The sequence below is a fragment of the Leptosomus discolor genome, chromosome 11, assembly GCF_034619465.1.
Source record: "Leptosomus discolor isolate bLepDis1 chromosome 11, bLepDis1.hap2, whole genome shotgun sequence".
NCBI classification, from domain to species: domain Eukaryota; kingdom Metazoa; phylum Chordata; class Aves; order Leptosomiformes; family Leptosomidae; genus Leptosomus; species Leptosomus discolor.
The window spans coordinates 8,092,147-8,112,584 of NC_141401.1; the positions used below are offsets into that span (position 1 = coordinate 8,092,147).

The 20,438-nt window shown below is 41.3% G+C and overlaps 1 protein-coding gene across 1 annotated transcript in view; it reads left to right on the forward strand.

Annotated features, from left to right (window-relative positions):
• AGBL1 (AGBL carboxypeptidase 1) overlaps positions 1-20,438 on the forward strand; it is a 272,595-nt gene that overhangs the window by 28,540 nt on the left and 223,617 nt on the right. The window contains exons 6-9 of the mRNA XM_086471611.1: positions 2,275-2,312; positions 13,223-13,431; positions 18,156-18,336; positions 19,294-19,367. Of these exons, the coding sequence (XP_086327737.1) occupies positions 2,275-2,312; positions 13,223-13,431; positions 18,156-18,336; positions 19,294-19,367 (502 nt within the window). The remainder of the gene's footprint in view (positions 1-2,274; positions 2,313-13,222; positions 13,432-18,155; positions 18,337-19,293; positions 19,368-20,438) is intronic.

Genomic DNA, 20,438 nt, shown 5'->3' on the forward strand with positions numbered 1-20,438 from the left:
GACGCGTCTGAATTTTCCATCTCACGGTACCATCGTGGTGGCTTTGCTTACATCTTTATGATAGTCTTGGATTTCTCAGCTTCACAAGAAAAGCAGTTGCAAACCTGCTCTACCAGGTCACATCAAAAGCATAAATAGCTCTTAGCCCTTGACTCAGAGCAGACCAGCTCCCTCCAAGCCAGGAGAAAAGTGACCGGGGTGGTTAAGGCTACTGAAGAATTAGCTATGGTATAGCCAGGAAGAGCTTTGGTCTTTTGGGGCAAGTGTGATGAGGAATTAGAATGGGGACTCAAAAATGTTAGGAATAGGAGATTACACCATCTGAGGAAATGGTTTGGGAAGTTTGAGGTCCTCTGGGGATGAATGGAGTTATCTGTATACAATGTGGCTTACAGACCCCAAAAAGTATTGGAGAATCCAGATTTGGTGACTGTTTGGTTGATGGGAGGTTTATTGGCAGTCCTGACATTGACAGTGGCATAGCTCTACTGAAACTCTTTGCAATGCTCATGAGCACCCCCAAAATAAACCAAATGCCTATAGGAAATCCTTGGATCTCCTCTACTTGGAGCCAGAAACACTCTGGTCCTTTCTTCGTTGCTCTGCTATTCTAGCACTAGCATGTGATTGAGACATCACCTTAAGCCTGCAAATGTAGATATATAATGTAGTCTCCTTTACAAGATATGTACTTGAGTGTGAGCTTTGGGAGATGCTCTGGATGGAATTTTCACTTGCTTAGAGCTGTTTACTTTGTTCTAAACTTTAAACTCAGGGAAAGACTTAGTGATCGGTGGCTGTAGATTACCCCTGTTCTGAGCATCCTGAATAGCTGGTGGCTGACAGTATTCCTCCCACCAGCTGAATGCTTGCTGTTTAGGTGGAGTTAAAGAAACAATAAAAGCATGACTGGGTTTCCACTGGTGAGATTTTTGGCTACAGATTTCCTATTGTATCTGTATGTGTGTGCATTTCTCTTGCAGTTTGTTTGTAATGCTATTGTTGAACTCTGACAGATTCATTGTGAAAGAATTACATTAGATAGGGATGTTGACCCAACATCAGCAAGAACAAGCTCTTGAATCTCTCTTAGTCTCAGCCACTGTTAGGATGCACAACCAACAGCAGCCTGATGACAAAAAATATTTATTTTTTGCAGCAGGATGATAATTGGCTCAATATGGAAGTTAATATGATTTTATTTGGGGATTGGTTTGCAAAGAGATTACATTTTAAGGAATCCTTGGGCATGGAGGCTTTTGTAGCTGTATTTAATCAGCTGTGGGCACTTGTAGCTTCACAGCAGTAAGAACATGGTTACTTAATAACACAGGCTAGAATATGGATCTTCTTGCTCCAGCAGAATGTGACTGGAAAAGAAATTTTTCTATGGGGCTAGTGGGATGGACATTTTTATACCACGTGATTGAAGAAACTTCCATCCAGATGGTGGGGAGCAAGGATGTCTCAGTTCAGCTTTTCAAGCTGCAAATGTTAGTGATCAGCTCCTATTCGAACCAGTGCTATGCTGACTTGGGCAGGTTGAGTTGCTCACCTGCACAGTGAAATGATGCAGGAGGTCAACAGAAATCTCTCTGTGTATCTTTCCCCTCTAGCTACTTACTCTAAGCTCCATGGGGCTAGCTACTTTAAGTTCCATGGGGCAAGCGGTCTTACCACAGAGCTTTAGCAACTTTCTTACATGTTCTGATCTGAGTGGGGACCTTTACATGCCACTGCAATGCAAGACATTGTTATAATTAAAAGAAATTAAATTTTCCTTTCAGCTAAAGCTGGTGGGAGGGAGGAGAGTGGTGAAACTTTTTTTTTGAAAAACAGAGAAGGGAGTGGAATTTGGGTGGAAATATTGACATGAAAGTCCCAGTTTGATGCAGAGGTTATCATCTACTGATGTAGATAGAAGCACTGGTGTCTGGAGTGGGCATGTGCTGAGTTTCTGATACAACAAAATAGCTCTTGGGCAGCAGTTTAAAGACTTGCTTCATTACTTCGGATATGTGGGTGTTGCTTTAAATGTAATGATCTTTACAAATCAGTGTAACACCAAAGCTAGAGGGCTAATGAGCTTTTAGAATAACTGAGTCAGCTGCAGAGTCTGGATCCTCTGCTGGTGTAAAACATTGCTGTTCTGTCAAAGTCCATCATAAGCTGTCAATTTAGACCAGCTGGGAAGCTTGACCCAGAAGACTGTGAAGATGAAGGTTACAAAAATTATTGAAGAAATTGACATTTTCTCCCTTTCTCTTTCCCCAGGGCAGCCATTGAGGCTCTGGCAGCTTTACTGAAATCAAGTAAGTTCTTTTTTTTTTCCTTCATATTTTTTCTGACTTTCCTTTCTGTGCTGTTCTGCTGGACAGAATGATCCTGTTGAACCTCATTCTCCCTTGGTATCCCCTCTTCCCTCAGTCCCAAAGAGCAGTGCTTAGAAAAGAGAGGCAGTAGTGCAGTACTTTCCTGTATGTCTAGCTGTGATTCTTGGAGCTCCAAGTCCCAGGGAGCAAGGTGCTGAGGGAGCCAGACTAGATCCTTATTGAGTATTTAAGGAACAGTGGTTGTCCTAGGGCTTGGTACAGTGGAATAAGTGAGGATCACCTCAAGCCAGTGACAAATGCTTACTGCCTTTTTTCCAGCGCCACTGGGAAGTGGGACCAGGACCTGTCTGTTTTGTGGTCCTGTTGTATTACATGCTTACCTGGTAACAATGATGTTGTTGGCAAAGGCCTGGAAAACTTCTGTAGTCCAAAAGAGATGACCTTATTCTCCCTTGCAAGCTTGTCAGGTCTGATGATGTGTAGACAGGGCTGAGACCTAGTGATTGCCAAGGTACAGCCCTGCTATGGCAGGCTGTGCTTAACATTTGCACCAGCTGGCTGTCTGTGTTAAAGACCTTAACATGGGTTCTCAGTCACACACTGCTGGTGTGATTTGTTCTGAAATGAATGTGCTACCCTTTTTTTTGCCTTTATCCCATCCAAAATCACTTACCTTTTTTATTACCAGGATTTAATAAAGCTTTGATTAAGAAAGAGCACTCTTCTATTGCAGACAATCTATTCTACAATAAATCATGATGGTGTATTGTCCTTCTCTCTTCCCCTGCCCCCTTTTTTTCCCCTGCCCCTTCTAGTTTAGGCATAAATGCATTTGTGAAAAATTGTAGCCCTGGAAGCAGTGCTTAAATGAGCATGCTGCAATGGGATCATATCTGAGTTGCAGCAACTCAAATGATGAATTCTGAAATAATGCCTCCGTATTAACCTTGCTACCTAGATTTAAAGGTCACTTTATTGCAACAAGGAAAGACCTTGTGGTTTGGGCACTAAATCTTAAGGGTGTTGTGGGGCTACACCACACTGCTTGTAATACAAAAGCAAAATTAGCCTTCAGAGTAGAAAGAAATTTACAGAGAAGGGTGAAAAAGTGGAGCAAGAGCTGAAAGCTCATCTGGCAGCTTGAGCTTTTCTCCTGCACTTCTGTTTTATGGTAAGTACTAGGAATGGGAGGTGAAGTTATGTTGTCCCAAGATATTTATAGGAAAAGTTTTCTACTTGGAGGCTTGTTCTGAGTCTGGAGATGAGAACAGCATATAGAAGTGGAGGACCAATTACCAAGGGAAGCTGTGAAATGTAGTCTTCTGGGGAGTTGTAAACACATGTCGTGAAAGTTGTGGGGGGAAAGATGAGAATGATCTAGGGAATCTAAAAGCATTGGATTAGCTCCAAATTCTCCCAGCCCTTTTTCGCCTGGAGTGAGGTAAGTTTCTAAAGGCATTTACTCTTTGAAATATTCTGTGTGACTCTTCTCAGGAAATTTAAATTGTGAAGGCATCTTGTCTGGTTCTTTCAGGCTTTCTGTGCTTTAGGAAGTGCAGAAAGGGTTTCCAGTACTGGAAGAACACACTGATCATTCTGATTGTTTGTTTCAGGTGAGATACAAAAAATGAACTCCCATTCAGTCCAAGCAGTCCATACACTGTCACTCTGGTTGATCTCAGTCACGTACAGGTTAGGGTTCTTGTGTTCATTTCTACTGTTGACCATTGCAAACAAAGGCATTGCTTGGGAGAGATAGTTCTTCGTTTTGAGACACCCTTCCCAGTTTGCTGTTATGTGTCCTTTTCTCCTTTATCATTCGCAGCTGAACAATGTTATTGCAGCAACACCAGCTGCTGCTTCTGTGAAAAAGTGATTTTTTTTTTAGGAAAACACATGGTCTAATTTCAGCTGACTCTTTTTCTTAAGGTACTAGAACTGGATTTGGGAAATGGTGCCAATACTGTGCAACCAAATCAAGCACCACAGCCCACAAATCAGCCTGAAATGTGTTTTCTGATGTTTTCTGCACTCTGATGCTGAGTGGTCAAGAAAGTCTTTAATTTTCTCCTTGCCCTGTGTCTTGGAACACAAGAAGCTCCAGGCTTCTGCAGTAGACTGCTCCGGTAGCTGCATACAAATGAGCAGGCTGTGTCTTTTGGGAGGTGTGGGTCAGGAGATGCAAAAACCACCTCTGGTTCTTCCAGAGATAAATTCACTATCGCCAGAAAAAAGCTGAATTCTTTTTCATGTTTGTGTTGGAACAGCTTTGTTTGTCACAGTTAATTTATTTATGCCCATGACCTTAGTGCCTTTGGTGCAGGAGTTCTTAGGAAGTTAAAAATCGAATCTGGTGAATCCTATAGCACTTGGAAATTGCATATGAAAACAAGGGGTAAAACTGTACATGGCAAAGCACCCAGAAGCCTGTTAGCATGTTTTAGATGGGATAAAAACCAAATGGGAGTCAGGAATCCTGGAATCTGTTACAGTACTGAATTGGACTGATTATTGTGAGCTTTTTTGGAGGCTTGCAGTAACCCACTTGCTGGGAAATGGTGGTGAGATTTTGTTGGGGCTGAAGGCTGTAAAACAGACAGGACAAGAACACACCAATTCTGGAGCGTCTCCCTGTAGGGCTGTCGTATCCTTAACTGCTTCAGCCCACAGTGATCACGAAGGGTTATGGTCATACATGGAGCTGTGCTGGAGGATAAGTGTCCTTGCTTTTATTAGTGGGCTGCAACGGAAAAACACGCAGTAGTTTTAAAGAAAGCAGGCAGATGGCAGTGTGTCTCCCTGATGGGTTCAGAAACATCCATCTTCAGCTCCTCAGACTTCCATAAACTGCTTGACACACTGTCCACCTGCAGAGCCAGGGGCTGGCTAGAAACTTTTTGGCCTCTGTCCCTTTCCTAAGAGAAGCTGATGCTAAATGCCCACTTAACAGGTGCATAACTGCAAGAAGCAAGATCTGCCAGGAAAGAAGGCATCAGTATAAGAAAAAATTACTGCTCCAGCTGTACCCAGGAAATTGTTGCTGTTGTGCTTCAGGAGGGAAAGCATAAGACTGTCCAAAGAAATAACTGATGGGACACTACAAACTTGTGCTTCACTCCTAACAGGGAAGAAATTTTTGGAAACCCAAAATCAAAATCAGAGTGATGCTAGTTGTCCTGTTCCCCTGTACATAGTGGAAATCAGTGACAGTCATGGAGATGGTGAATAATGGAGGAAAAGAAGTTTAGGTTCCTTCTAATGACAGTGCTGCATCTTTCTGTCAGTGGAAGCTCAGATTACTGGTACAGAAAAGATGTTTCTTGCCTGACCATCAGCCAGCCTCTCACTCCTGACTTATCTTTCTAAGCCTCCTGGAATGCTTTACCAATACTTGTGTGCTACTCTCCCAGCTGCTGTTCTCCACCTGCCATGCGAATGTGCATGAGCAAACAGCTCGTAGCAAGTCTTTCCTCCATTGCCTTGCTGGTTTTTTTAATATCTGTTTTCTCTCCACCACACTGTTAACTCCCTCTGACATTATTATACAGGGCTGAACATGCTGCTTGGTAAATGTGGTGCTGAACTGCCATGAGAATATCAGGAGGTTTTTTATACTTCTTTTGGATGTTACAGTCAAGCTTCTCAGTGTTATACCTGTCCACCCTTCCTTCCTTGATTTCTAGATGCTTAGTACAGCCCAGGGTGGGGATGAGGAGGTAGATACTGACAGCTGTAGATGAACTGAGGTGGGATGAGGCACAGCATCCTTGCCAGAGTTTCTTCTCTCTGTCCCAGAGTACGACTGCTACTTTTTCAGCCTCCTTTTGGCTTTGTTCTGCTTTTCCTCTGTACATCTGTATCTGTATCTTGCTCCAGTTCAGTCTTAAGGCCTGGGGAACTCATCACTAAGCTCTTCTTTACCTGCAAGAGGCTCAGATGTGGAGGGAGCATACCCCAGCCAGAGGCTGTTTGAGCAGTGGTGGAAGGTGAGGGCTGCCCTCCATGTTGTTGTTAACCATGGGCTCTGTTGCTTCTAATGTACTCAGCCGCCCTCCAAAATAAAATAGGCAAACCATTCCCCGTTTTGAGAGAGTGGAAGAAAACTGGACACCTGCTACATAAGCCCGGACAAGTGCCTATCCAGGGGTCTGCAGGCTGAAGGCAGTGTGATGGAACAAACTGGACACTGCTGTTCGGCACCTCATGCCACATGGTGGCAATGTCATTACAGGGATCCCTGCTCCTGATAGTGCTTAATCTGATATTTTTTCGTTAACAATTTGTTTATCAGCAGGTTATTTTAATCTAATTTTGGTTGTATTTGTTATTCCTGACTGTCTGTGCTTCCCCAAATTAGCAGCTTGTGTGTCTTTAAAGGAATGAGCTAGAACTGATCATGGAGGCATTTGCACAGTGGATATTGAAGGAAAGGGTCAGGGAAATGGGCAGGGCCCTTGTTGCAATGCCTGCCTAGTGAGATTGTAATGAGCAATTTAAAAAGACAGGTTGTGGTGACCCCCTGATCATGCTTATTTCATTTCATCAAGACAATTCTGTGTGCTAACAGCAGTTATTACAAATGCCCTTTCCCCTCTTTCTATATCTCTTCCTTCCTCCTTTTGTCATCTTTATCGTCTTGCCTTCTCTTTTCCCCCCAGCCCTTCATCTCTCATTTTGTGCTCTTTCCTCCTCATCTTCCGTCAACTAACCTTTATTTAACCTTTCACCTGCTTTTTATTTTTTATCAAAGCATAAGGATTATGTCTTGTGGCTGCTGGGATAAAATAATCAGTGTCATTCTCTTCCTTTTATGCTGACATCAAGGAGGGGCAAGTAACTCAGCAAGAAACAGAAAGCAATGTTCTAGCACGTAAGCAGATTATGGTTTCTGAAAGGCCTGCACCCTCTAGGTCAGAATTCATAATGTTTTGCAAGAGATCTACTGATGTAGGTCTTAGATCTTGCGTCAAAATAACTCTATGGTTAAACCATGTCAGTTCCTGTAGCCAACGGCACAATGTCTGTGATTTGCCTCATATTTCAGCAGGTACCCATTTCTCATGATCAGTTTAAGACTTCATGATCCACCTCTGGATTCAAATTCCATTATCAGTCTGGCCCCAAATCTATCACTACAACTTGTAGGGTGTTGTGATCAGAGTTGAATTTTGCAAATAGTTCCTTTCATGATAGTCTAAAACAAGTTCTATGTCTTTGCTTTCTTCCTGAATTTCAGTATGCAAACAGTCTTGATTCTATATTTTTAAGTTATTCTATATTTTTAAGTTATCTCTTTGCAAAGAGCCACTTTATGGGGGGAACAATTATTTTTGGATGTCCTTTATATTTGCTTCCCCAAGACTGCTCTTCATTCATAGACATATCCCAAACAGAAAGTAACTTTGTGCACCGGAGAAAAAGGTTGTTTTCATCTCCTGGGGCATAACAGCTTTGCACTGTTGTGCTCCTTAGGCTGGGTATAATGGAACCGAAGTGTCAAGGAGCTGCATTATTCTCTGACATCTTTAATAGTGATTGCTTACTGCCTTTGTCTTGGCATGGGCAGTGTTTGTGCCTCCAGTGATGATCTGGCTTATGAAAATTCAGTGGCTGAATTTGAGGAAGTCTTCCAAATTCTAGCATCCTTATTTGAACTCTTTCAAACCACTTTGGTCAGAAAAATCAAGCTGGAAATTTTGTGCAAATGTGGGTTGTTTTTTTTATTTTGTGGCTTTCCAGCTTTCTATTGAGTTACAACAAGAAGATGCCTTGCAACTGAAAAATAAAGGAGAAAAATAAAAAGCCTTTTTGAAAATCAGTTTCTTTCTGGGTTTAGTTCAAAAGTTTCAGAAGGGGTTGGCTTGCTTTTTCTTAATTTTTACACATGAATAGTGTAACAAAGGCAAAGTAGAGAAGAATCACCATGTTCTAATACAGGTTGTATAACTGCCACTGAATTGATCAACACCTGAAACTAAATCAAATATTTTGGAGTAGAAAAAATGAGCTGTTCTTGTGCTGAAGCTAAGCTTGTGGCTGATTCCTGGTCTAGGAGCAAAATGTAGCACTTGCGGTTGCTAGCAAACCTGCCTGTATTCTCTACCTTTATGTTGCTGTTAATAATTATCCTAAATGCTTAAATAAATGTCTGGATTCTGAAGTTTGTAGGGCACAATTACATTAGCCTTCTGGCTTCCAACCAGAGTTGATCTAATACCAGTTTCTTACTGGAATTGTAGAACCCGCTGGGTCTGAATTCATTCCAGCACTTGATGGGTGACTAGGTTACTTCACGGGGACAGTTCGTTTTCTTTCTATAGGGAACCCTCATGCTTACCTTTAGCAAAAATGGCCTCTCAATGACTGAATTTTCTCTTTGCTTTAGAAGATATCTTGCATCATAAGAGGCAATCATTAGAGCAGATTGGGGAAGTTGGATACTTTCTTATTACTTTCACATCTTTAGGGGCCACAGGGTTAACTTAGCAGGCCATTCTGGTCTCCAAACTGTAGCGACTATGTTCTTGAAATAATGAATCAACTGAGTGGCATCAACAAAGAGATTTAAGCAGACAGAAAGATAAATATCTCTTTGTTCTGCCTGGTAAGCAATGCATTGCTCATCATATTTCAGGTTGACTGTAATTCAGTTTTGTAATTAAACAGGCTGCATGTTTTCCAGTGCTTCCTATGTTCCTGGCAAACACTTCAAAGGGCTTCAGAAATGTCCATAGCACAGAACCACTGGCAGTCATGAGACTTTTATCTACTAGGCTGAAACCCTGGCTTTAGAGTCTGTCCTTGTCCCCCAGCATAATCAGAGTTCTGTCAAAACTGGGTTTTTCTTTGTAGTGCAACTCCCTTGCTAATTTAGATGCACCTTTAACCATTTGATGCTTCCACATATTGGCTGTGCATCCATATCAAATGTTTCTGGCAAGCTGCACATATTATTGAGGCCAGATGTTCTGTGCTGCAGTGCTTAAACATTCACTGGTTAGTAGCACTGTCCTGGAAGACAGAAGTGAAGGATCAGTTCAAGCAGTGTGGGGGAACTAAGGCAACATTGAGCATTCCCCTATCGCCCATCTCAGCCCCAGCATGCGGAGTTGAAACTCTTGCAAAGAAAATACTATGACAGTGACAGATTTGGGGAAGGCAGTGAAGACAGTCCTCCCCTGTCAGAGATGCCAGAATAAGATTAGGAAGACAGTCTGTTGCAGGAGAAGAGTCGGAGATCACTCAGATCTGATCTAATAATTTATTGAATTTTAATCAGTAAATTTAGGTATGCAAAATATTTAGTAAGTACAGATGGATTGGTGGTCAATACTCTACTATTTACTACACTTAAAGTTAGTATGGGATAAAAAGATTATCATGTAAGCTTACTATATATATCTTAAATGTTACATGCATGCAAAAAATGTTGCTTACCAAACCATCAATGTCTGGTGTCAGCTAAGGGATCTCTCAGCCTTGAGGGGCAACCTTGAGAGGTGTGCCTACTCAAGGGGAGGTAGCTGCTATGGTGGGAGAGCTCAATAGGCCCTGACGGCTGTGGGTATTCATAGCATAAAGCAGTTGATTTGTAGTCAGATTTTCTGCTGTTAAAGCAGTTTTGGCCACTTATCAGCCCAGCCTCTAGCCAAATCATTTTTTGAGGTTTTGGTGCTGAGTTATCACTGATAGCCTCATACAACAGGATTAACTTCAGTTAGGCCTACTAGCTGAGAATCTGCCTTGTTCAGATAGTTCATGCAGGAGGAGTGCATCCATCGCACGGACCAAACGTGAATCCAAATAGGAAGCATCATCCCTGAGCACTTATGAAAGCTGTGTGAGAGGAGAACTTTCATTTCTACTGAACACAGTCTATGTACCGGGAGAAAGAATGGGACTAATGTAAGAATAATAGCAAAAGGGTCAAAAGACATAGGACGTTTTAACACTTACCACACAGATCATGCATACTCACTCCAGGAGGGGTGGGTTCTTGCTGCCTACAAATCTGTGCAGTGCTGCTTATACCTGTATGATTCATTTCCACCATCTGTATTTTATGCCAAAATACAGAGAGATACCCATGCAGGTGCATCCCTAGATGGAGAGAGCAACAGACACAGACAGGTGGGGTGGCCTCCTTTTTCCATTTTTGCCTTCTGGAGATCTTGGCATACTTCCTCATTCATTTATTCACTACTTTATTGACTATACAACTGGAAAAAATGGAAGAAAAAGTAAGAAAAACACTGGCAACATAGGAGAGCAGAGGAGAATCAATGAAATCAGAATGGAGAAACAAAAAAAATGGGTTTGGGTTTTTTTGCCCCTTCAGCAAGTAATTCTCATGGCTTCTGATCAAAGTGCTGAGAAAACTGTAGTCCTGCCTCTTCCATCTCTTCCTCACAGAACAGGCTATCTCAGATTCACTTTTCAAAGCAACTGTTTTGATTTTAAGTGTGACAAGTACTATGGAAAACACAAGGGGAAACATGGTGAAGTCATTTTGCTCAACTTCCTCCCTGCTTTTCATCCAGTGATAAAACTGAGGCATGGGACGCTTGTGTGTTCTGGTCCCTATGGAGCTGGGATCCAAATGTGTAAGTCTGACTTGAAAGACATAAGGAAAATATTACAAACACATATTATGAGAATTTTTTTTTTTAAATAACTTCCCTGAGAAGCTCTACCCATAGTACTTTCCAATATTTCTCTTGTCCTATTGACATTGACACAGAAAGCTTAGACTTCAAGCACTGAATGCTGGGGGCTATAAATCCCTAGATCTAGTCCAATTTTATCTGCCTGTGAACAGTTCAGGGAAGCTCTGAGTCTGATCCAAATTGTCCCTACCTTACACTCCCTGACTCTCTTCTTGTCATGTTTTATATACTTATTGACTTTTACAGAGCTTCCAGAGTAATTCTTCAAGGAAGATTGACTGATTTAAGAGGTTAGTCATCCTGTAGGTTAGTAAACATGACAGCTGTTTGAGGATTAACAGGAAATCATGAATAAAATCTTTGGGATTGATAAGGGATTCTCAAGCAATTAAAGTTTTCTTGCAGAAACTCAAATAGAAAAAAGAAACATAGAGTGAAGGTCAAAGGAGAAGGATGACCTTCTACATGCTGATAACTGCTGAGCCCCGAAATACCAGATGTACTGGCAGAGTTGGTTAACAACAAAGGGATAAGTGCTAGAGAGATCTGTAGGCCAAGGTGTAGGAAACTGGGCAAAGCTGTGTAGGACTGGAATAGCTGTGGGACCAGCAGGTCAGTGTGGAGGCATGTCAACAGGGTGGTTTGAAGATACAGAGCAGGATTAAAACAAGTGGGCAGACAGGTCTGGGGGTGCTGGTTTTTGCCTGCCCTGTGGTGCCAATGGTAGGGAAAATTGCAGGACAGCACTAGGTAGCAGAACTACCCTCTAATCCCTTCTCTAGGTAAGAGTTTACTGCAGAGAGCAGACCAAGATAACTTTGGGCAACTTTTTTCCCCATTCTGATATCTCCATCTACTTCATCACTGGGATTGAGGTTTTACTAGCTGCTTCCTGCTTACTCTCTCCATGGCTTCCTTTGTTACTGATTTTCTTCATGCAGTATCTTTCTGTTCTCTCTCAACCTCTAGCTGCTTCTACTGTCCTGTAAATCCCCACTGATGACTTTAACATTCCAGGTGTGAGAGGCTCTGGCACTTTGTTTAATGAACTGGAAATGAATTGGAGCCTACTAGCTCTGGAGAACCCATACCAAGAGCCATCTGCTGTGAGCTGCAAATGCTGATCGGTATTCAGGGAGCTGAGCTCCAGTCTTGCGTATGTTACCTGGCCCCTTGGTTGATTACTGAGCTCCTGACAGCTTCTAATGTGTGCCACAGTGAGGAATGTCAGGACTAGTCAGGAAAATATGTTTAGTAGGGTTGGTTTGAAGGGAGGGAGCCTCAAGTCTGGTATGGCTTCATGTTTGTCCTATGGGGCAGGGCAGGAAATGCAGTGGGTGAAGGGATGTTAGAATTTTAGAATACTCAGCAGAATTGGTATTTTATAGTCTTCTGCTTTTAGTGTGACATCACTGAGCTACATGATTAAGGGAACATTGCAGTTTTCCTTTTATATTTTTATAAAGCTTATTTTTTAAGCTTTATTTTCTTGCCCATACATGAAAACCTTTAAACATTATCTGGATGTGACCTTTAAAACCTCAGAGCTGGGAAGCAACAGAAAAAAGCCCAAATTGCTGCTGCTTGTATTGGTGTTTTGTAAATTTTTAAATACTGTGGGTTTTTAGAATCATTTGATTCATGGCTTTGTTATACAGGTATGTGTGGGAATACGTTTAAAAGTTAAACATAACTTTGCTGGCTGTGACGAGATTGTGCAGCTACAAGATTTCTGGATTTGTCGATCTCAGCAAGGTGTACTCTCAGGACTGAAGTACAGTACTATGTGAAGATTATGTGACCCACTGTCAGCTAATCTTACTGTTTTTTAGCTTTTCTCACTCCTCAGGAGCTTCTTTAGTTTCAGGAACTCTTATGGTGCTGCAATTGGAATTAAGTTTATTAACGCTTGGAAGGAGATACGGGCTATGCCCCTTCCCTACCCATGATTTGATTCATCTGGAGGGTTCAGGAGCAGCTATTTCCATCTAGACAGGAGAGAGACTGCTTCATTTTCTTTGCATCTATGATTATAAAAGCCTAGATCATGTTTAGCAAACAATATACTAAATTGTAACAAAAAGATTTTTTTTTTTAACTGAGACCACTAAGCAATAACGAGCAGGTGCTAAAGTCTGAGTTCAAGCACTGAGTAGACACGTGGTTATCAAACAGTGTGAGTAGTGGAAACAGTTTAATTCAGCCTTTTCTCTTCATTTGCAGAGTCTAACAGCCGAAGGGCAGTGAACAGAGGCTACCTGGGTGGATTGCTGAGGCTCTATCAAGACTGGCATCACAATGATGTCTCCAACAACTACATTTATATCCGTAGAGGTCTCCTGCTCTGCTTAAAGCACATCACCAACATCCAGCTGGGCAGGGAGACTTTCCTTGGTTCCCGGGGTATGGAGATTCTCTTCACAAGTGTACAGGTATATGGCACTTTTGTGCTTAAGTGAGATGGATTGGGGGTTAGTGGTGAGTTCTGCCTCACAGTGCAGTAAATACCGTAGTTTTATCCTGAATTTATATAACATATCAATGAAAAAAATGATAATGTTAAAATAAAAAGTCTTGACTTTTTCACAGTTAGTACTTCAGAAAAGTGGAAATGTTTCAGTTTAAGACTAATTTTAATTCCTACTGAGACTCATGGAAATTGTAGTTCAGGCTTTTTAATTCTTTTTTTCTCCTCCCCTGTGGGTCCGGCTGTCTATTTGAACTTCCTCTGCCAAAGAAGGGTGCAGTGTCTCCACAGAAGAGTTGCTTAGGTGTTTTATGAGATGTTTCCTTTCAGGTATCCAGATGGATAATTCCACCCTACCTTTTGCACAAAAAAGTGTTGATTTAGGCAGTGTTGGTTTGCTAATGAGAAACATACATCAACTGTTTTTCAAGAGGCCAAATTTTGTGAAACATTGATGTGGGTTCATCAAGAAAGATGATATGGTCCTGAGGATGGGCTCCCTGTAAGGTACAGAAAGGGCAGGTACAGAACAGTAATGGTTTTCTCCGAGTCTCTCACCAATATGCTTCCTTAGCCTTCTTTGGAGAAGTCACTTACAGAGAAAACTTCATTTTTTGCCCCTTGTGATTCCACAAGGAGTGTTTCCATTGTCATTCTTACTGGGCAGTGCATTACATCATTCTAGCACTATCACAGACAGAATGAAAAACCTGTCCCTTCTGTTCCAGAAAATCCATTGCCTTATGATCCAGTCTATTTGCTTCTTCACCTTTCCCATCACTGTAACGAACAATTCTCCTGTGACTGAAAGATGTTTCTTACTAGTAGTAGATGGCAGATTGGTTTTTTCACTTAATTTTCCACATGAGGAATTGACTGCTTTTTCAGGTGGGGTGAGGTGGACAGGACAAGCAGGTCTTTCAAGGGAGTGCAGCCTCTCTTAATGAGAAGTTCCTGGTCTGCAGAAACTTGAACAGGGTGGATGGCAACAGCTGCTTGAGGGTGGATGTCAGCTCTTTCCTTCTCAAGAGCCTTCTACAGCCCATGTAGCTTTCTGAGCTAACATATCCTGATAGCTCAGCCTGGGAGCAACCCCATGGAAAGTGCAAAAGTGGGGTCACCTTGGGTAAACAAACAGGAAATGACATACTAAGGCTCCAATGAACACTGATAACACTAATCCTTCCAAAGGTTAGAAGTGGAGCGGAAACGACAGCTTCAGGGGCCTCTAGTTCACTTTTTTCTACCATGCACTAGGGACATCATAGAAGGGGAATTACCGAGGTTAATAAATTCAAAGCTCAATGTTCCCTCACAACTTCTTTGGGATATTGTCAGTCTTACAGCGTCTCTCCAGGACACGAAGTGTCGGGAGGAGTCTGGCAGCCCTAGAAGGTCTCACTCATGCTCTTCCCTCCTCTGACCTGAGGTAGAGGCTGCTGTAGTTACTGAAATCTTCGTAATCTTAATGGTAGATAAAAAATGGGCAATCTATTCTCCTGAGAAGAACTGCAGGCTGTAGTAAGAGACAAAGAGACAGGGCAAGACAAACTCCTGCTTGGGAAAGCAATGGCTCTGTGTGTGCAGACAGTCTTTCAGTGCCTTTAGGAATTTGCTGGCTGTGGTGATTAGCCTTGACCAAACTCTGAGCAGCTAACGAGATTTTAAAGGTGTTAAAAGCTGGCTAGGAAAATTCTGCCAAAACTTTTTCTTTTTAATCTACTGAAATGGTAACAGTTTTGCCAAGATGGGTTTATTTTAACAACCCCCAGTGGAACTCCTGTTTACAAGGCTCGTTTTCAATTGAAACCTCTCCAGCTGCTTATTATACGGGCTGATGGACAGCTGAAATACCCGAGTTTTTAATAGCCCTTAAGCCTATGTCTTTGCACTAAGAGCCAATAGTTCAAAGACTGTCTCCTTACATAGATTAGAAGTGACTGATACTTTATTTGAGGAGAATTTAGAGATATTTTAGGAGAATTTAGAGATATTTTGAGTTCTGCTCCTACCTGAAAGGAAAAATAATTTTAGATAACGAAATCAATCATGGAAAGGAAGCACTTTCTGCTTTGTTGTCTGTTTCCAAGGTCCCCTTAGACTTTCATAGCAGTTAAATGGTGCGTTCACACTAGTAACTGTCTGGCTTTGTGTGCAGTGACAGGGAGCTGCCTACTCTGAGACAAGAAAACAGGTTTGTATCTGCTTTAGGAGAGACTGGTGCATGGAACATTATTTTGCTATTTTATTATTTATCCATCTGATCTCTTCAGCTTTCCTGGCTTCTCTTCAACTTTCCTGTACTAGGGTCTACACTAGGGTAATATTATCCTATACTCTGCTTAGTATTTCCCAGTAGTATCATTCGTTGGCATCATTACCTTTTGCCTTACTGTGATGTTGAAACACCCTTTTTCGTGTGCATCACATACATATAGTATCTTGACTATTCCACACTCAGTAGAGGAAAGATTGAGTGTGGATGCTAAAAAGCAGATCCTCTGAATTCAGCTAGTTCTCAGGTGCCAGTAAAAAAAGTCTTTTCCAATACAGTGATGGAACATTTTTCACCTGTAATGAACATCCCACAAATTCCCTGTAAGGTATCTGACGGCTTGTTTGCAGTTGTAAGCTAATCTGCTGTAAAGAAAAATATGACTTTCAAATAGAATCGTTGAATAACTCCATGTGTGGATCTGGATGAACAAGATTTGTTCTTGACTATTTCAATTCATTTGGTGGTAAATTAAGATGGCTGGCCCAAGGCAGGTATGTATACAGTCCTCTGTTCACTGTTCTAGTAAAACCAGAACAGTTTTAGTAAACTATAATAAGACTGTTCAAGAATGTTATTCTGTTCCCACATGTAGACAAATTTTACTTATCTTTCCTTTAATAACAAGTAAAAAAAAGCAACAAACCACCATGTGAAAGAGTTAATAAATTGAAACACTGGAAATAGAAAGCAGTTCTCCTTGGTGTTTGCTCTAACCACAATAAAACTTTCCTTGGAGATGCTTTCAAAATCGCCTTTTCTCTCCTCCTTGTTCCTAACAGCCAGAGATCTAGAAATACATGTTCAGATTCTTGTAGTGAGTCTTGTAAACATGTCAGCTTTAGATGATTTTTCTAGCCTCCCTACGGGAATCCTGGTTAATCCCACTGAATCTTATAATGCCATTCAATCATACATGAGAAAACAGAACAAAATACTGTACAACAAAAACCAGCCCAATATAGCCATTTTCTTGTTCTTGATTAAAATAAAGTACTTTGTTATGTTCTTTGGTCATCTTCCTGGTTCTGCTGAACTTTGGTGTTTTTTTTGGCCAGGCCAAATCCTAACTATGGGCTGTCAGACAATGGCACAAAATTTCTATTCTGCCCTCTAGGATGTTCTGTTTTTCTGTGCTGAAGGGGTGCAAAAATGATAAATGCTATTAGAATGTGTTGTAACATACCTCTTTTGTCTTATAGCATATTCATGCTGCTTATTTGACTTGCCTTACTGTTCTGATGAGCTAACTCTTAGTCCCAAGCCACTAAAGATAACATGCTGATAGGCGCAGTACAACTCGTGAACTTGGATAGGACACTACATTGATTAGTCAGTCGCTGTGGTACAGATGCACTGTACTTGGGGAAATCTGAAGGCTTAGTTTTCTGACCATCACAACTATTGGTTTCAAACAACTTCAGCTTAGTGCAGCAGCTGTAATTTGCTTATCCAAACTCCCTGTCTCTGTTATATCAAAGATGTACACCTACTATGATCTTCCAAGGGGTCTTTGCTTTTGGTTTGGGGTGGGTGATGTGTGTGTGTGTTCTCTTTGCAACGAAAGACCAAGGAGTTCACTTGCATAGTGTGCTAATAAAAATATGAAAATGTTCTATATCTTTGAAGTACACCTGAGCTCTCATAGCTCCTTACACTTCTACTCTGGATTGTACAAGTAGAAAGTGTGGGATACTGCAGGAATTCAATATTTTACAGCTAGTAATAGATACTGATTTTTCAGACTAACTATTTGGCCTAATACTTAATCATATAGAATAGAGTACAGTAGGAATGCTTTCTTCGAGTATACATTGTGTACAGCAAGTACAGTGAAATAATGGTGTAATTGAGATAGCTTACCTGTGTTAGTTTTGGCATGATATCTCTCTGGGTATAGTTCTGGTGAAGACACAGAAGCAGAGAGTTTGGCATGTGTTGGCAGCCAAAATATATACATGGGCTCCCTGCAGGATTTTTTCAATCCATATTAAAGAACTTATCTCTTCAGTGCTACTGTTACCTGTTTAGCTAGAATATATTAGCTTATGCTACTATCATGCCTTCCTTCAATATACCCTGGCTACAATGTCTTAGAGCAGAGCTAAGGGGATGTTTTGTCTTCTAAATGACGTGTACCGGTGAAAGTCCCCCGAGGTCCATGCTAGCCTGTATTTCTGTAAGAAACAGACTGCAAGAACTTGAGGTCTTACTATTCCAGGCATATTTCTGTAATTGTAAAAGGAGAAAAGAAGCGGGGGGGGGGGGGGGAAGGAACAGAGAAGCAGGAAAAAAAAAAGCCATAAATATTTCATATTCCAATCAGAAGAGTGTCTCTGCTCTGGGGGATTGTGTGTAATAGACAGGACAATTGTAAGAGACAATACTTAACATTGTTCTCCATTGGTTCCTAGGACTGTTTATCTTGCAAAAATCTGGATCCTATTGTAACCATTGTGACTCAGGTTCTAAGAAAGTGCTACCCAAAGGAGCCTCTGCCTGTGGCGACAGTAAGAAGTTCCTATTCCTTCCCGCTTCCTGGGAATGCCAAGGCTGAACCTCCATGTGAGGGATCTGAAGTTAAATGGCTGAAGGGTGAGCTTAGTAGGAGGAAAAGGAGCATGCCATGAGAATTAAACGTGGAATCTGGGAAAGGGAGTCTGGGCAGTCTAGTCCTGAGGTTTACAGTTGAAATTAATCTGATGGTCTACAGTGTCACTCAGTAGAGATGAAACTACTCCTAGGTTGTCTTGAAGCTTGGAGCTTCTGTTTGGAGACTAAATGAAAGAAGATTAAAAGGAAAAAAGAAAATCCTTTTCTTTTCCAAAAAGTAATGAAACAGAGTGGGCATGACAGAGGCTGGAGATACCACTGCTCCGCCACAACAACAGCGGGAAAGAGAATTGTGCCTGTGCATGACTGTTTGTGGGGGGAACACTGCCCTACAGATTTCTCAGTGGGGAATTGCAGGAAGTATTATCCTTTTTCTTTTCTAAAATAAAAGCAGATCGCAGTCACGCTGCATGAGTAAAAAATGTGCGCACTTGCTGAAAAGCAGAACTTAAGCCCAGGCAGGATAGCCACTCCACAGAAACGGAGAAATGGCAGACTCCGTGATACACATAAGCAATTTCTCTGTTGCTTTCAGTTTCATATGGAGGATGCTCCAATACTATAATGATGATAGCAGTAAAACACCCTAATCTAGATAATATAGATTAAGAGCATCCTGTAATATCATTGCAGCCAAGCAGAAAATCTCTGTATTGCTTTGTAATAGGAGTTGGATCCATATCATGGTGACATTTGTCACGGTTTGGAAAGGCAGTCCTTGAGTCCAAGAGAACAGAGCTTTAAAAAGTGTGAGATTTAGTGTCAAATTCATTTATATTAGATTAACAAATAGAATCTGCTTTGATCAGGGTTGTGGTGGGTCGTGGTTGGCAGGTGTGTGTGCCACACATAGGAGAGGTTGCACATGTTTCTGTGGATGGCCTGAGAGGGATATTAGGCTGAACATCCTTGCTTCTACCTCTTTTTCTACTTCTGCAGGTGACTATGAAAGTGATGGAGAGGAAGAGGCTGAAAAAGACCTGGATAATGAGGATGTGGAGAGTAAGGAGGAGGTAGGTATATGAGCCACATTTTCCTTAATCATCCATATACTGGAAAGTAAAACTTTTCATTGTCTATTTTGACATCCTGATAAGATGTCTAAGCAGAGAATCTAGATATGCATGTGGTCCCACATAAATACACTACATGAATAATATAAGTATTCTTGAAAGAAGAAAAGAAAGTGCTGACATCATTAGCATCCCCTGCATTTGTCTTACTAACTGCCATGCTTGTTACCCAGGATGGTGAAGGTTTGGTGACTTCTCTGTTCCTGCGAAGAGACTGACCAGTGACTATCAGAATCACATGCACAGTCAGGGATAAATGACGGATCTTTGATTCCTCTAGGTGTAGTCCAGAAATGGCACTTACTAGGGGAAAATTGCATTACCACCGAAGAAAGACTAACCCTATTTTCCTTCCCACATCAGAGCATATTTGGGCTATGCACCCACCCTAAGAAAAAGGTTAGTTCTTTTAAGCCACAGCTGGGACTTTTGAACTTATATTCCTCCTTTATTTGCTGCTGCACACAGACAAATAATACAATGAATTATTAAATACTTTCCTGACTTCTCCCTTTGCACTCTGCCTGCATTACCTAACTGGCAAAAAAAAAAAACCCTGCCAGCTGAGGATGAGAGTGCAAACTTTTTTGTTGTGAAAATACATACAAGCACATATGCAAATGTGAAGTATGAATGCTGCTAATAAGTCTTATCTACATAGTGGTTTGGGAAGGCAAATTAAAGAAATGAAGTTACAAATACAGCCTAATTAGAAATGAGTGAGACTTCTGTGGAAGGGCGTTTTCATTACTTGCCCTGTCTTTTTCTCCTCAAGTATTAAACTGATGTCACCAATGAAAAAAGGACGTTAAAACCAAAAAAAACCAACAAAACCCCACATTAGCTCAGTGTCCTAACTTGCCCCTGTCTGGCTTTTTTTATCTGAATATTAGAGCTTGTCAAGATGCTCATTAGGAATAAGGTTCATAGTGAATTTATCTCCTCCTTTAATTAGTTATTCACTCAGAAACAGATCCTATATTCCTCTGAACTATTTCATTATTCATAAGG